Raw genomic sequence first — 17,516 nt, forward strand, 5'->3', positions numbered from 1 at the left:
CACTACAGTTGAAAATAACGATCAAAATTTATGTGCTAATTATTTCTTCAGATACTGTTCCAGTTTTTTCATTATTTGCTAGTTATGGTATTTGGTATCCCTTTATTTGACAGTGGGGCCCTAAGACTATCATAATTATGACATCACACTGCCATGAGCATTAATGAATGCTTATGACAAATGTCATATTGTGTCATCCGGCAAATTATCTCACTTTTGAATGGATATAAAAGATCCGAGCTGGACATAAATGGAGTTAGTGACATAATTTGCCGGATGACACTTGATGACACCCGTCATAAGAATTCAGTAATGCCCATGATAATGTCATGTCACAATTGTGACGGTCTTGTAGCGCTGCTGTCAAATAAAGTGTTACCTATTAACCCAAATAAATCAACAAATAAGCCACACTGGATAATAAGCCACAGGATTCAAAATGAAGGGGAAAAGTAGCGGTTTATAATCCGAAAATTATGGCATATGTACATAAGGAAAAAAAATATTTGTACATGTATACATTCATATATCTCAAATTTAGTTAAATACAACACTGTTTTTTTATTTTATTTTATTTTTTTGTTTTTTGTTTTGTTTTTTTTTTTGGGAGAGAAAAAAAAATCCGCGAGGGACTGAGGGCGTGAGGTTTGAAGCGCGATACAGCGAGGGATCGCACGGTTATTAGAGCGTGATCGTCGCCTACTTGATCCAAACAAATAAACGTATTATACTGAAAATCCAGCGCCCGGAAGTTTCTATTTCCGGTTGACTTCACGCAACATCTGTTTACCCAAGCCAGATTTGAGTCCTTTCGTGAACCCTTCTTTTAACCAAACCAGCGCCTTCAACGCATTATATCGCGTAAGTACCGAAATATGCGTTTAGTGGATTAAACACCGCAATTTAAAGCTTAGTGGAAGTCGTTTGGCTTTACGTGAAAGCGTCCCAGGCTCATTTAGCTTAGCTTAAGTTTAGCTTAGCTCGCTAGCCAAGACACGTTAACGCATTTCATTGTTTTTGAGAGACGCCAATTCCGATTTTTACACAGTGTTCCCGCTACATACGAATTAAACTCTTTCCATGACCTAGTTTGTAAGTCGAAATGGCCGTATGTCGTGCGAAATTTTCCCATTAGAATTCATTATATTTCGATTAATTCGTTCCACAGCTCAAAAAAACCTACGCCAAATCCTTCATAAATACTGCAGATACAATTATGAATAGCAATTACACATTGCAAAACAAAAAAATGAAAATCTGAATACTAATAACAATAATCATTCAGTAATAAAAAAGCATTTTTATTGTCACAGAGGGAGACAGTGGGTGTGTAGCTGCAGCAGAGAGGATTAGGCTCGAGCGTATGACGTGGCACTCGCGAGGTTTCCGCCGCTATCGCCATTGTGGAAGCGAGAAACATAAGCAATGAGGCATTTCAACACAGGTCGCTCTTTAAAAATGGTTGGAAATTATTGTGCGGTAAAGAATTGCAACAACCGATCGAATAGAAAGGAGAATGTACAGCTCGACGGAACACCATTGAGTTTCTTCCGGATCCCTACATGGAGAAAAGGCGAGGGAAAGCTCATATCTGAACTTACCAAACGTCGAAGAATGGCATGGGTGGCCTCGATCAGAAGGAAGGGCATAACGTTTGATTCTCCAGTTACACACTGAGTTTGCTCTATGCACTTCCACTCCGGTAAGTTAATTTCGTTTGTTTACGCAAATTTCAGTAACTTTACGCCCTAAGTCGGCCTGTTGTTAGCTATTGCTAAAGCTAAACAACTAGCATGCATACATGTGCATTGTCTTCATAAGACATAATTCATGTCGTTGCTAAATGAAAAAGCTGTAATATTTTGACGTGAGAGAGTGGCAAAGAATTTGTACACAGGCTACATTTTATGCAGCAAAAGATTTGTACATCCGTGGTCACAGACTAATGTAAACACACATTGCCTACCTTTGCTAGAAAGATGTGTTGCCGTTTGCTATGGTCATAAAGTGAAGATCCTGCACCCATCCCCAGCAAAACTGTTCGTAGCTTTGTAGCGATTTGTAGTTTCGGAATTGCTGATGAGTGTAGTAACATATACCAAACACTAAATACAGCATGATGTCCATTTCGCGTAGTGGTGGAAGCTTGTCGACATCTTTATTCCATTTGTGTTCGGCTTGCTCGTGAGGGTCAACATTGTTCACATCCTTAAAATTGCTCACATATCTGTCCTTCGCCGTGGTAACAAGTTTGTCTCTGTATCGAACTGGCAAGTATTCCTTACTTTTTTCCATCTTTGGTTGCCGCTAAGTTTAAATGTCCCGTGATGCTTCCGCAATGGTTGCGTTGTCGCAAATCTCGCATGATCCCGTGCTGCTGTGACGTAAACGCTCGAGCCTAATAGGCGAGCCGTGTTCTAATTTAACAAATGCATCAAATTACACACATGTCAAACAAAATTTAGTTTAAAAAAAAAAAAAAAAAAAAAAGCGTTTTTATTGTCACCTTAATTTATGGATTGGCGAACGGAGGCGGAGGAGACAGCGGGTGTGTAGGTGAAGGAGGGAGGAGCCGGCTTCCTGACATATTATCGCTTCATTGACTGAATCACGGATCACAATCCAAATTAGTAAAAAGCGTTCCATCTCGTCCAAAATAACGCTACGACGTTTTAACTGGATAGTAGTCCCCTTGGATGCTTCCTGCTTGATGACTATCGGGTAGTGCTACAAGGATTAATCCATTAACTCGTGTAATTCAATTAGAAAAAACGCTTCGAATCAAATTTTGCTGCTTCGAGTATTTGTTTAATTAGAGTGGCGTTGTAATGTTTTATTTTGAAAGTGTTTGCATTTAGTTTTAAAGATTTGGGTGGATAAACTTCCTTCTAGTGGCAACGGTGAATATGACATAACTTATTTAACATGGCTGAATTTAGCTGCTTCATATTTAGACGAACTTGAAGTAAGTTTTCGGTACTAATTTTTATGCATTCTGAATTTGGTTCATAGGCATATTTAGCCATTTTTTGCAGGGATATGTGTTTGAACGTTTTATTTAAAGCATTATAAAAAATGCTTTTAAAAGCATTTAAGCAAGCAGACTTTTGCTACGCAAGTTAGTTAATGGCGTACCACACGCAACACGTCACTTTTGCTTATTAATATTCATGACATTAGCAATTGTTGCTAGGCAGGTCAAGCTGGCATTTGTCCCTAGTGCTAAATGCATGGAAATAGTGTACGAACGAGATCTTTACAGAGCTAAACTTACCAATTCTTTCTGAAAATTATGTCCCTGGTGCCAAATTCACTTGTAAAGATGTGTAAGAACATACAAATGTTCAGTTAAAAAGATGGCTTGAGTGTCGAGGGCTGAAAAAAACGGGGAAAAAGAGCCGACCTGATCCCGAGGTAGCTTTTTTTATCAGCACCTTTTTCTTGAGTGCATTACCTTTCACCACTGACAATGACATCCTCCTGTTTCAGCAATCTATCCTTTACCACCATATGCCCTGTCTTTCTTATATATTATATCCTCTGGTTGTCTTACGTCTCTGACCGTTCTTTGGGGTAATTTACACAGCTATTTTTGTGTAGCAATCACAAATGCAAGTCCGTGACAGCTAACGAACACTTTTTATTTTTTCATTTATAACAAATCTTAATTCTATAATTTATTTACACCTCCCCTTTACTAAAGTTGTTTTTTGCTACAGAAAAGGTAACAACAGTGGCAGTCAGATACCATTTGAATTTTTTCCAGGTCCTTCATTGTCAGACAGAAGCAACACGGCAAAATGCCACGCTAAAATATAAGTAAAATATCAAAATGGGTTACCTCTTCCTTTTCTGTAGGACCATGGCCCCCCAAAAAATATTTACGGCATATAAAATATGAAGTTGATCAATTCCTCACAATTTTTCCTCTGAGTTTTTGGCTTCAGGAAACGTATGACGAAAACTTGCTACATATGTCATAATGTGGTTTCTACTAGAGATCCCGATCGATCGGTCCGATCATGTCATTTTCAAAGTATCGGAATCGGCAAAAAAATATCGGCCATGCCTCGTATTAATGTATATATATTTGAATTAAATCGTTTTCTATTTGTATTTAACGTAACAGACATAATGTGTTACACTCATCCAGAATCTTTAGTTTAGCCTTAATGTAGGAATATCAAAAATATCCCAATATTGGCGGCAATTACTTTATTAAAAACTGTGTCACTCTAAAATATTCATCGCTATTAATGTATTCGTTGTACGACCCTCTCGCTCATTGTCGCGGTCAATCTGTTCCGACGCCGTTTTACCTATATAGAGAGATAAAAGGCAGCGTCATAAGAGTAGAGTGAATTTTGGCAGCGTTTGAAACCGGCCTTCAATTGGCTTGAATCTTGCAATCCCTCGCCCTATTATTAGAAATATCATGGGAAGCAAGGTGGCAATAGATCTTTGTCTTAACACCTTAACTTATTCCCTAAAGCAGAGAAGATATATATTCATTTGTAGCACGACCCACAGTCATGGTTTTACTTCCCAGTTCCCATCATGGTTTCACTTCCCATCAATCATTAGGGCAGGCTGCAGTATCATTTACTGAAAGCTCAACAAACACACTAGATGGCAGTATTTAGTCATAATACACAAAGTCACAAGTCTTTCTATCCGTGGATCCCTCTCACAGAAAGAATGTTAATAATGTAAATGCCATCTTGAGGATTTATTGTCATAATAAACAAATACAGTACTTGAATGTATATATTCGTCCGAGTTTTTAAAATTTTTTTCTTAATGCATTGCCAAAATGTATATGATCGGGAAAAATTATCGGGAATGATTGGAATTGAATCGGGAGCAAAAAAAAGCAATCGGATCGGGAAATATCGGGTTCGGCAGATACTCAAACTAAAACGATCGGATCGGGAGCAAAAAAACATGATCGGAACAACCCTAATTTATACGAGTTCCAGAGCAGCAGTGTTTACTCGGCATGTTCTTTTTTGAAAAATTACCGGCAGAAAACAAGCATTAATAACATGGATTGTATGCCAGGGCGTGTCCATGTTGACCCACTTCCGGGTTAGGATGGCGGCGTCACGGTCTAAAAATAGCATTCGTGCTGTACGCTGTTGTTCTTTTATTGTACTTGGATCCTCGTTTTTTTTTTTTTTTTTTTTTTTTTTTTTTTTTTTTTTTTTGGGGTTAAGCTCAGGTATTTTAATTCATTTTTAAATGAAAGTGCAATTCTGCGTAGTTTGAAGAAACACTCAGAATTTTATTTTGTCTTCGCATTTAAATAGTCTTTTAGAAGTGCTCTCCTAAAATTTGTTCTGCAACGCATTAAATGTTCCTAATCTGATTATTCAAACTAACTAGTTGATAGATTGATCGACTCCTAAAATAATCGATAGTTGCAGCCCTATTGGGTACACAACAGGTATTATGATTGGATTTGGAAAAACAACTAAAACGCTGGCCGCCTTCGATTAGCGTTCATCTGGCTATGTTTTAGTCTCCCAAGACAGGTTTTTAGTTCGACAAGTCATTGTCATGAAAAAATTGTTCAAATTATCGTCACCGTTGAAGAAAACAACACTGGCACAGGGAGGGCTGACAGGGAATGAACAAACATTTGCAAATCATGTGATTTTTTTTTTTTTTCAGCCTGTGTCCCGTAGACGTCACTGAAGATCTTCACTCTGAAACATATGACCCCACCCAGGTTCTACAGGAGGAGATGTCGGAGATGCTGCATTTCAAACAGGAGTCGGGGCCAGAGGTCCCCTACATGAAAGAAGAAGAACAGGAAAATGAAATCACTAAGTTTCCAATTACTGTTATTGTGAAGAGCGAAGAAGATGACGGTCCAAGCGACGAGAACAGAGCAGCGAAACCTTCCCGTGACAGCTCATTTCTTCACCTGAAACGAAAAGGTGAGGGGCGATCGCAACCGGACGGCCTCTTAGCCCCAGTCTCGGACAGCGACGACGTCACATCACACTCTTCGGACACTGACACTAATGAGGAGGATGTTGATTTTGACCCAAAGCGTCCAAAACCTTTAAACAAATCATCACTGAAAAGAGGCACAAAAGAATGCGCGGGTGGGAAACCGTTTGCCTGCTCACATTGCGATAAAAGCTTTTCACAGAAGAGACTATTAACAAAACATACAAGGATACACACAAAGCCTTTACTCTGCACTTTTTGTTGTAAAAGATTCACTTATGAGATTTATTTAATGAGGCACGCAAGAACACACACTGGAGAGAAACCTTTTGCCTGCACACACTGCGATAAAACATTTTCTCAGAAGATTCATTTAAATAGGCATAAACGTACACACACTGGAGAAAAGCCTTTTGCCTGCACGCTTTGCGAGAAAAGATTTTCTCAGGAGACTCATTTAAGCATACATCAGCGTACACACACTGGAGAAAAACCTTTTGCCTGCACCCTTTGCGAGAAAAGATTTTCTCAGAAGGCTCATTTAAAAATACATAAGCGTACACACACTGGAGAAAAACCTTTTTCCTGCACGTTTTGCGGTAAAACATTCATCGACAAGAGAAATTTAAACAAACACACAAGAACACATACTAAAAAGGAGCCTTTCGCCTGCTCATTTTGCGATAAAAGATTTTCTCGGAAGAAACTGTTAACAACACACACGCGCACACACACCGGAGAAAAGTCTTTTGTCTGCACGCTTTGTGATAAAAGTTTTTCTCAGAAGAACAATTTAGAAATACACATGCGTACGCACACTGGAGAAAAACCTTTTGCCTGCACACTGTGCGAGAAAAGATTTTCTCAGAAGATTCATTTAGAAATACACACGCGTACACACACTGGAGAAAAGCCTTTTGCTTGCACATTTTGCGGTAAAAGATTTATCGATAAAAGAAATTTAAACAAACACACAAGAACACATACTAGAAAGGAGCCTTTCGCCTGCTCATTTTGAGATAGATTTTCTCGATTAACCCTTTAAAGGGAACCTTGGACTTAAAGGCTAATAAGTGGTCTAATAAGCCACAATTGTTCTCTTTTACTAAAACATGTTATTAGAAACTCATATATTATTGCCACTGATTTTAAAATTTATAATATTTAGAACATGTTTTGACCTACGAAGGGCGCCATGTTTTACACGCGCAATGCACACTGGGGGTAATGACGGGGTTGGGCTGGACTGTGATAATAGCTGTCCTAGCTAGCAAGTGAAGCTAGTATGATGACTGGCATGATTTTTTTCACTTTCTGCTGCTGGTCAGATTGTTTTGTTACAATACCTGCATCTAATTCCAGCTCATCAGCAGTGTCTTTAAACCGATCCTGAGCGGCTTGCCGAGATATTTACTTGGTGCCATTTGACAGTTTGTACAGTGGGGCAAATAAGTATTTAGTCAACCACCAATTGTGCAAGTTCTCCTACTTGAAAAGATTAGACAGGCCTGTAATTGTCAACATGGGTAAACCTCAACCATGAGAGAATGTGGAAAAAAAACAGAAACTCACATTGTTTGATTTTTAAAGAATTTATTTCCAAATTAGAGTGGAAAATAAGTATTTGGTCACCTACAAACAAGCAAAATTTCTGGCTGTCAAAGAGGTCTGACTTCTTCTAACGAGGTCTAACGAGGCTCCACTCGTTAACTGTATTAATGGCACCTCTTTTAACTCATTATCGGTATAAAAGACACCTGTCCACAACATCATTCAGTCACACTCCAAACTCCACTATGGCCAAGACCAAAGAGCTGTCGAAGGACATCAGAGACAAAATTGTAGACCTGCACCAGGCTGGGAAGACTGAATCTGCAATAGGTAAAACCATTGGTGGAAAGAAATTAACTGTGGGAGCAATTAATAGAAAATGGAAGACATACAAGATCAACGATAATCTCCTCGATCTGGAGCTCCATGCAAGATCTCACCGCGTGGCGTCAAAATGATAAGAATGGTGAGCAAAAATCCCAGAACCACACAGGGGGGACCTAGTGAATGACCTACAGAGAGCTGGGACCACAGTAACAAAGGCTACTATCAGTAACACAATGCGCCGCCAGGGACTCAAATCCTCCACTGCCAGACGTTTCCCCCTGCTGAAGCCAGTACACGTCTAGGCCCGTCTGCGGTTCGCTCGCGAGCACTTGGATGATCCAGAAGAGGACTGGGATAATGTGTTATGGTCAGATGAAACCAAAATAGAACTTTTTGGTAGAAACAGGTTCGCGTGTTATGAGGAGACAGAATACTGAATTGTGCCCGAAGAACACCATACCCACTGTGAAGCATGGGGGTGGAAACATCATGCTTTGGGGCTGTTTTTCTGCAAAGGGACCAGGACGACTGATCTGTGTAAAGCAGGGGTCCCCATCTGCCGGGCCGCGGACCGATACCGGTCCGTGGCGCATTTGCTACCGGGCCGCACAGAAATAATAATTTAATAACGACCGCATTCTGGCCGAATTAACCCTGTGCCCCTGCTTAACACACCATTATCTGTCTACTCTAGATATAATACTACGGGATAGATTAAAAAGTTGTCATAGAAGTCCATTGATTGGACTGCTAGCAGTACATCTTGTTTATGTATATAATATATCTATGTGCGCCTGTCCTCAATAATAACGCCTAACCCTAGGCCGCGGGCGCAGCACATTTGTTCCCGGAAATAATTAGCCCCCACACGAGCGAAGATAACTGGAAAACAGACGTCTTTGGAGATATTTTTATGGCGAAAGGGATATTTTTACGGCGAAAAGGGCACCTGACGAGCCTACAACCTCGAAGACCCACGAACTGCGAAGGAGTGGATTCGTGACCCGTTTGTGAATAAACAGAAAGATCGCAAATGACGGCGACCTTATTAAACGTACATTCGAGACAACAACTCTACCGAGGTTCTGGATTAAAGTCATTCTGGAATATCCTGACATCGCCACAAGAGCATTTAAAACCCTGCTACAATTTCCAACATTGTGAATTTGTGAAGCGGGCTTCTTAATTAATGTTTAACGACAAGGCGAAGTCGTTAATGGTGAGCGCGGTGTGCAGCTGTTGTGTGCAGCTTACATGGCAGGATGAATCTGAGGAGAACTTTTCTACAAGTCCTTCCATGATCAAACGTAATATTCCTTTCTTTCAAGAAAGTTTGTAGTGTTTACTCTGGAATCGCTGCATTTGCGCATTTTGCGGCTATGTTTAACGTTACGCGCATGCGCATAACCGCATCGTTGCAATTTTTGATGGGTTGCAAAATTTGTCAAAACACCGGTCCGTGAAAAAAAAGACCCAAATAACACCGGTCCGTGGTGCAAAAAAGGTTGGGGACCCCTGGTGTAAAGGAAAGAATGAATGGGGCCATGTATCGAGAGATTTGGAGTGGAAATCTCCTTCCATCATCAAGGGCATTGGAGATGAGACGTGACTGAGTCTTTCAGCATGACAATGATTCCAAACACATGGCCAGGGCAACAAAGGAGTGGCTTCATAAGAAGCATTTCAAGGTCCTGGAGTGGCCAAGCCAGTCTCCAGATCTCAACCCCATAGAAAATCTGTTGAGGGAGTTGAAAGTCCGTATTGCCCAACGACAGCCCCAAAACATTGCCCTAGAGGAGATCTGCATGGAGGAATGGGCCAAAATACCAGCAACAGTGTGTGAAAAGCTTGTGAAGAGTTACAGAAAACGTTTGGCCTCCGTTATTGCCAACAAAGGGTACATAGCAAAGTATTGAGATGAACTTTTGGTATTGACCAAATACTTATTTTCCACCATGATTTGCAAATAAATTCTTTAAAAATCAAACAATGAGATTTTCTGTTTTTTTTTCCACATTCTGTCTGTCATGGTTGAGGTTTACCCATGTTGACAATTACAGGCCAACCGTTTTACACAATCCCTATGTTATTGTTGTCTCCTTGCTGTCTGAAGTGAGACGCATTTTTTAATTCTGTGTTCAAACCAGCCGCACTTTCTTTACACTTGCTTTTCCCATTCAGGTATTACCGCACAGAGAGACAACGCATGTGGGTTACGATTGCTTTATAAGGAAAACCATGAAAATTACATCACGCGGAAGTATAGTCCTGTGTTCTATGCGCTCGTCTGTCATATGGGAAACGCGGGTTCCTGCTGGAGACATTCATTTAATTGCTTTTGTGAAATATTGACAGCGCTGTCCTGCTCATCACTTTTCCACTTGGGTTCAAATTGGAAGGGCAAAACCGATGACATGTATGTAGCTAAAGAGTGACACTGTGGTAGCCCGGCAGCGCTGCTTAGTGACATCACCGCCTAGAGTGCATTGTGTCGTTAACAACAATGGCAACCTACTAGTTTAACTAGCTTTACAAATGTTATTAAAACGAAAACATTAGGAGGGGTTTTAATATCGAGTTATTATAACTCATACTAACATTTGTCTTTTAAGAATTGCATGCCTTTCTATCCCTGGTACCCTTTAACACTGGACGTCAGCAGCGACACGTTTACACTTATCATCTTTGAAGCCTCGTCACGCTGTAATTACGTCAGCCACGTACCACTGGTTTGCCTCATTTGAAAGTGCGGAAGTTGAGGTCCCCCTGTTTTTACTTGAAAATTTTATATATATATATATTTTTTTTTTTTTTTTTTTTACCTTTTTATACGGTTGGTCTACTGTATATAACCTGTTTTGACCATACTATGTAGAAAGAACTAATACCAATGAGCATACCTGCTGTTAAGATTTTATATAAATGTATAAATATATATCTATTTTTTTTTACTATTTTAAACTGTTGGTCTACTGTATATAATCTGTTTTGACCATAGTATGTAGAAAGAACAAAAACGCCGAAGACCATACCAGCTGTTTGTGTTGAATTATCAAATCTAAAACGATTGTCTCATTTTTTCCTGTTGAATGTTTATCCTAACAAGTTAAATAAATATTATCAAGCTTCAAAACGTTAGGTTGTCAATGGAACATCAATATTACAAATTTTGACAAAGGTTTCTGGGATTTTTTGTGTGTCTTTTTGGGTCCAAAATGTTGATTATAATTGGCCAGTGAATCAAACAACAGTTTGTACATCAAGGGTTTGGTGTCCTAAAAAAAAAAAAAGGACCCAACCAGGCCATTGTGAACAATTTTTTCTTTGAAATATAAAGGCAACATCAAAGGCATGCAAATTCAGACAAAATAGGCTCAGGTGTTAAAGGGTTAAATTAGTTTTATTGATTTTTTTGTCCAATATTATTTTGTCCAACCCCTGGAGTGTCTAAGTGTTAAAATACAGTATCTCTGCCAGCCCCTGCCCTGTTGGACAGTCAATGTTTATGCTCATCGCAACCTGTTCACATTTGTTCCACCACTGACAATTACCATAAGATCGAGTGATAGGATAAGGTACATGACATGTAGATGGCCGCTATCCAATCAGCGAATGAAGTTCCATTCTATTCTAGAGAGACTTCACACTCCACAAGATTTCAGAGATGCTTTCCTGTGTCTCACTTTTTGTGAAACTATAAAAACAACAAAAATGGACAATCAATAATGCTGTTGCAAATAACAAAAAGAAGCTGTCTGCAAATGGAAACACATTTGCCTTGCATAAGATAGTGCTGAATTCAAATTATAAACCCACGCGGGCGCTCCGTCGGCTTCCCCCCTGTCAAGATGCAAGATATGAAGATTAAAGCTATTAGGAGTCTTGACCAGCTGACCTCACTTGAAAATTAATGATGACATCTGAAACCGCACTTCTGGACCACAACTTCTACAATAGCTGGATAACTGTAAATACTACACAGCGGACCAGTATGTGGAAAAGATACTGTATAAAACAAATAATAAGCATGTTTTTTTGTTGTGGAGACATTAATCTTGGGATAAAATATGTACAACATGTTGTTTGATTTTCCTCATACATTCACCATGTACACCTTAGGAATGTATCCTTTCAAGAGACTTATAAGAAAAGCATTTTGAGTTGCTACTCACACCAGCTGTGATAACACATAATCACTTTTGCCTCACACATAGCCACAACAAAATGTTCCCACAGCAAACAGATGCTAAAATGTCAGGGACATGACAAAGCCGTAACCTTGTACGCCCTGAAATTAATCGAGCTGCTTGATTGGACGCTTAGTTATTGTAAACCCAGATTGTTGATTATGTTATTGTGGAGTTTGTGGCCATCTGATATATGTACCATGTCTGAGTGTGCGTCTTTAGTTGTATGGGGGGGGGGGGACTGATAAGATTATGCTTCCTCCCGTCTGCCTTTGCCTTCTTCTTCGGTTCCTTCGGGCAAATCATATCACATTTTGTAATTGTCAATGATTGTCAAAGATACCGATGATGATGACGACAATAAATATTTCATTCATTCATTCATAAAACATTCTGTATCAAACATGTAACTTCAGGACAATATGCAAAGTGTACTTCATTTTTTTTTTTTTTTTTTTTTTTTTTTTTTTAATCCATAAAAGTTGTGAGTGCGGGACTGAAATAGAGCAGGATGAATTTAATTTCAATTTCATTTCAATTCATTCACACACACATATTTACAAAGTCTACATCGTATTATAGTGCTGAGCCAAGATTATGTGTGAGTCAGGTCTCCTGAAGAAGCTACTAAAAGCTTATAGTCAGGAGCCTGCGTACATCCAGACAATCAAGAAAAAAATAATCAAATGAGCTGAAGGGTGAGTTGTAGTATTTTACAGTGTTGTCATCAGTGTTGTTAATAACGGCGTTACAATATAACGGCGTTACTAACGGCGTTATTTTTTTCAGTAATGAGTAATCTAATTAATTACTTTTCTCATCTTGGCAACGCCGTTACCGTTACTGAGGCGGGAAAGGCGTGCGTTACTATGCGTTACTAAGTTGGTTGAATTAAAAAAAGTGAGAGAAACGGACTCACGGGGACGAGAGCAGAGCAGGAGTGGGGAAGACGCCGTTGCAACCGCGATGCTAGGTGGCTCCAATAATACCTGACTGCAGCCATAGCCGACAAACTACACCCACATGACACGGTAGATATCATATTATAGAACTAGATGCAAATGACAGACACTGCTGCATTGCCAACATGTTTTAAGGACTACATGCGTTTGTAAACAGCCGCCATCTTAAAGCAGTAAACCTCTCAGGAAGGGCCTGATGTAGAGATCCTTCCTAGCGAACCTAAGTAATTTTTTTTAATCTAAAATGCTCCTAAATCGGCAAAATCTTAACTTAAATCTATCTTTAAATGATGAAACAATTTTAAAACTTACACATGTTTAAAGTAGACAGAAGGGAACTAATGCAATAACGGGAGAAATTTTAACAACTTTAACGATTGATTCACAACTTTAAATGACTTCCACACATAGCAAAGGTTACTAGCTAGTTATCGCAATACCCTTGTGTCTAGTTAAGTGGAGGGTAAAGAATTGGGCTAGGGCCAATTGTCCCCCAAACCCTTTAAGCTTCACATTGTGTGACCTGTGTTTTTTTTTTTTTTTTTTTTTTTTTTTGAGGAAAAAAAAAATATCACTAGTTACTTTGCCAAGTAACTAATTACTCTTACATTCAGGTAACTGAGTTACTAACGCAATTACTTTTTGGGAGAAGTCATTTGTAACTGTAATTAATTACTTTTTTAAAGTAAAATTAACAACACTGGTTGTCATTCAGAAACATACAGATGGACAATAACAAACTGTATACACACACACATACACAGAAAAAAATGGAAAGAAATAGAAATACTTCCCTAGAAAAGAATTTATAACCTAAGTGTGTTGGAGTTTTATTTACTGATCAGAATGCTTTTTAGCATCATTTTAAAGGTGGAGATGGATTTCAACACTTTTAGATTTTCATCGAGCTCATTCCAAATCCAGTGGCGCCACCAGGGGGTGGCCACAGCCACCCCTATAAGTTGGTTGGCCACCCTACTTGCCAGTATATAGTTAAATTGTTGTAGCATCAATTATGCATTTCATCCCAAATGAATGCATTTATTTTGTTTTGTTAAATGTAGGGCTGTCAAATTTATCGTGTTAAAGCGCGGTAATTAATTTTTAAAATTAATGACGTGAAAATATTTAGCGCAACTAGCGCATTCGCGGTACGACTCATTCACGCATTGCCGTAAACAGCCTACAATGGCGCCGTTTTACTTATACTGTATACAGAGATAAGAGGCAGAGTGCAGTAGATACAAGCATTAATTGGGGTCGTGCTTTTAATTGGCAAAAGCTTTGTCATCTCTCCCACAGCAACTATAAATATTGTGGGAAGCGACATGGGGAAGAATGACAGGAGTTGATCTTTTTCTTAACACCCTGTAGTGTACCCAACGCAGAAAAGATATAGCATTTGCAGCCCCCACACACAGTCATGGTTGCACTTCCCATCATGCATTTGGGCATGGCTACAGTATCATTTATTGAAAGCTCAACAAATACACTAGATGGCAATATTTAGTCACAATATACAAACTCACATTTATCCTTTAAGAATTACAAGTCTTTCTATCCGTGGATCCCTTTCACAGAATGAATGTTAATAATGTTAATGCCATCTTGTGGATTTATTGTTATAATAAACAAATACAGTACTTATGTACAGTATGTTGAATGTATATATCCGTCTTGTCTCATCTTTCCATTCCAACAATAATTTACAGAAAAATATGGCCTATTTTAGAGATGGTTTGAATTGCGATTAATTACGATTGATTAATTTTTAAGCTGTGATTAACTCGATTAAAAATTGTAATTGTTTGACAGCCCTAGTTAAATGTACACCTTATGCCTAATATATACATAACGCAATAGAACAGAATTGTTGTGGAACTCAAAATTTTGACTGGACAGTTATGGACTATGCACATTAAATCATTAGTAACATCAAATATTACACAATACACCAAAGTATATCAGTAGCCGTGTCCTTAAGTCTTTCTGATAGTTTACCCCTGACCTTTTTACTGCAATAATATAATGAAAACCTGAAATTATGGCTTTTAGTTTTGGCCACCCCAAGATTTTAAGTGGCCCCATATGGCCACGCCTATGAAAAATTTCTGGAGGCGCCACTGTCCAAATCTGAGGACCTCTAGTTGCAATGCTCAGGCTGGTACTAACAAGTCTTCTCTTTTTTTCCACTGATGAGGTCTTTGTTTCTGGTGTTATGAGTATGGAGAGGAGTCCAGACTGGAATGAGCTCAGAGAGTCTGCCATTCATATTATTTACAATTTGGAACATTGTACAAGCGTTATGAAAAATGTTCAACTCAGTGAGTCGAAGAAGGCGTAAACTATAAAACAAGGAGTTGGTGGGGGCATTAAAACTAGCCCAGGACATGGCCCGTACCATCTTTTTTTGTAGAGTTTCCAATTTCTTTAGGTGACTGGGGAACGTGTTGCAGCATTTGATGTTACAGTAGTTGATATGGGGCTCAAACAAGGTTTTGTACAAAGTAAGAAGTGCCGTTAAAGGGAGATGGTGTCTTATTTTGAAGAATAGACCAACATATTTGGATAGTGTTGATATAAGATGTTCAATATGCAGGGGTGAAAGTGGGCCAGAACGGTCAGGAACGCAGTTCCGGTATAAGAATCAGGGCCAGAATGCAGTTCCGGTATAAAATTCTGGGCCGGAATGCTGTTCCGGTACACGGTACTTTGATTCCGAAAATATGACAGCAACTGTCAAATGCTATGTTAAAAAAAAAAAAATGCTAAACTGTAAAGTGTTTGTTTAGCGTAATCTGTTTCCACTAGAGCTGAAACGAGTACTCGAGCAACTCGAGTAACTCGAGTTTAAAAACTGATCCGAGTAATTTTATTCACCTCGAGTAATCGTTTATTTTGACAGCTCTAAGCATCACGTTTTGCTCGGACTACTTTTAATGCGGGACAACGCGCTGTCACGTGCGGGGAGGAAGAAGGGAAAAAAAACAAAACTTACTGCAGCTGAGAGCCGCCACAAACGACGCCGACGTTGCCAAATACTAGCCCGCACGATGCTACGTAGGTAACAGCTAGCGTCTGATGCGTCTCATAAAGATCACATGTATGTTGAACTAGATGCGCAATGACAGACTCGGCCGCGTCTGGGCAGCGTTATTAAACAGCCGCCATCTTAAAGCAGTACAGCGCTAAGCGCTAGTAAAGAGCGCTAAGCGCTAATAAATAAGATTAACGTTACTGTCGCTACTAGCTCACGTAAAGTTAGCCCTGCGGGGGGCTAGGTTTCATTTAATTATGACCACTGTCGATGCGTGGCTAACGTGTCTTACATACAGGCTTTAACATAACATAGCAATGTGGAGTGATGAGGGTGTAAAATAAAAACTTTATCATGCTAACTATCAATTTTAGCTCAGTAGTCATTGCTGGATAAAACACCAAGTAGCAATGGTCCCTAATGTGCTCCAGTACAGCCTGTATCATACATTTATTTTGAACACTGCAAAAACTCAAAATTCTATCAGGACTTACAGTTTAGACTAACTTAAAACTTAACTAGAACTTAAAAATGGCTTGACACAAAGAGAAATTCAATTGAAACACGTGGGAAAAAAATCCTAACTTTTAAGTGATGTGTGTTATCAAGCGTAACGGCATTTTTAGGTAATATATATATATATATATATATTTTTTTTTTAAATAAGATCTAAAAGTTTTTTGAGTGAAAGCAGTGAATTAGCTTTTTGTTTTTTTTAAAATTCTAGCTACATCTGAGATGCAATTGTTGGCTGTTTTCAACAATATACATCGAAAATATAGACATTGATTGACTGAAAATGGTTCAAGATTAGATGAAATGTCTTGTTTTCTCATGTATATTTATAATTGCTCTTCACCTAAAAATATATTTGTTTTATCCGATTACTCGATTAATCGATAGAATTTTCAGTCGATTACTCGATTACTAAAATATTCGATAGCTGCAGCCCTAGTTTCCACCAATATTTATTATTGATTTTAGTCCATGGACGGCATGGAGGTTTCCCCAGCTGCTGCAGTTATCTGAGTCTGACGATGATGATTCATCAATGTGCGATGCACGCAGCAAAGCAAAAACGCCTGGACTCATTTATCCGTTCAATTAGCCGACATACTGACATGTGATCAGTAGAGATGGTTAGCTGTGATTGGTTCAAATGTGCATGTTTTCTGGAACACCAAAAAAAAAAAAAAAAAGCTTGTTGAATTGATGCGACAAAATAAGGGCAGTGCAACATAAAATGGATCAAATCTTTAAGCGAAAAGAAAGAGTTGAGGAGGCTTATTTATCATATTTAGTTTTATTTGCTCTGATGGGGTGGTTTGGAACATCTTAGCTGTCAATGTGCAGTTTGGACTTTTTGGACTATTTGTTCATTTACGTTATGCTACTTATTCATTTCCTTATGATTTAAAAAAAGTCAGTGCGCGATCTTCAACATATATTCCATTTCAGTCTGCATATTATAAGTCATTTGTACTTATTTTCCTG

General features: G+C 38.8%; 1 protein-coding gene across 1 annotated transcript; it reads left to right on the plus strand.

Moving 5' to 3' along the window:
• Nucleotides 1-755: 755 nt before the first annotated feature.
• LOC130928127 (gastrula zinc finger protein XlCGF52.1-like) lies at nucleotides 756-7,483 on the plus strand. The gene is made up of 2 exons (XM_057854354.1): nucleotides 756-861; nucleotides 5,674-7,483. Exon 2 carries the CDS (start codon nucleotides 5,747-5,749, stop codon nucleotides 6,974-6,976), a length of 1,230 nt encoding a protein of 409 aa, XP_057710337.1. The 5' UTR covers nucleotides 756-861; nucleotides 5,674-5,746; the 3' UTR covers nucleotides 6,977-7,483.
• The last annotated feature ends 10,033 nt before the right edge of the window (nucleotides 7,484-17,516 follow it).

This window comes from Corythoichthys intestinalis, chromosome 1 (assembly GCF_030265065.1).
Source record: "Corythoichthys intestinalis isolate RoL2023-P3 chromosome 1, ASM3026506v1, whole genome shotgun sequence".
Taxonomy (NCBI): domain Eukaryota; kingdom Metazoa; phylum Chordata; class Actinopteri; order Syngnathiformes; family Syngnathidae; genus Corythoichthys; species Corythoichthys intestinalis.

Bases quoted from the DNA above. Each gene is read 5' to 3' on its own strand.
- LOC130928127 (XM_057854354.1), top strand. From the start codon at position 5,747: ATGTCGGAGATGCTGCATTTCAAACAGGAGTCGGGGCCAGAGGTCCCC.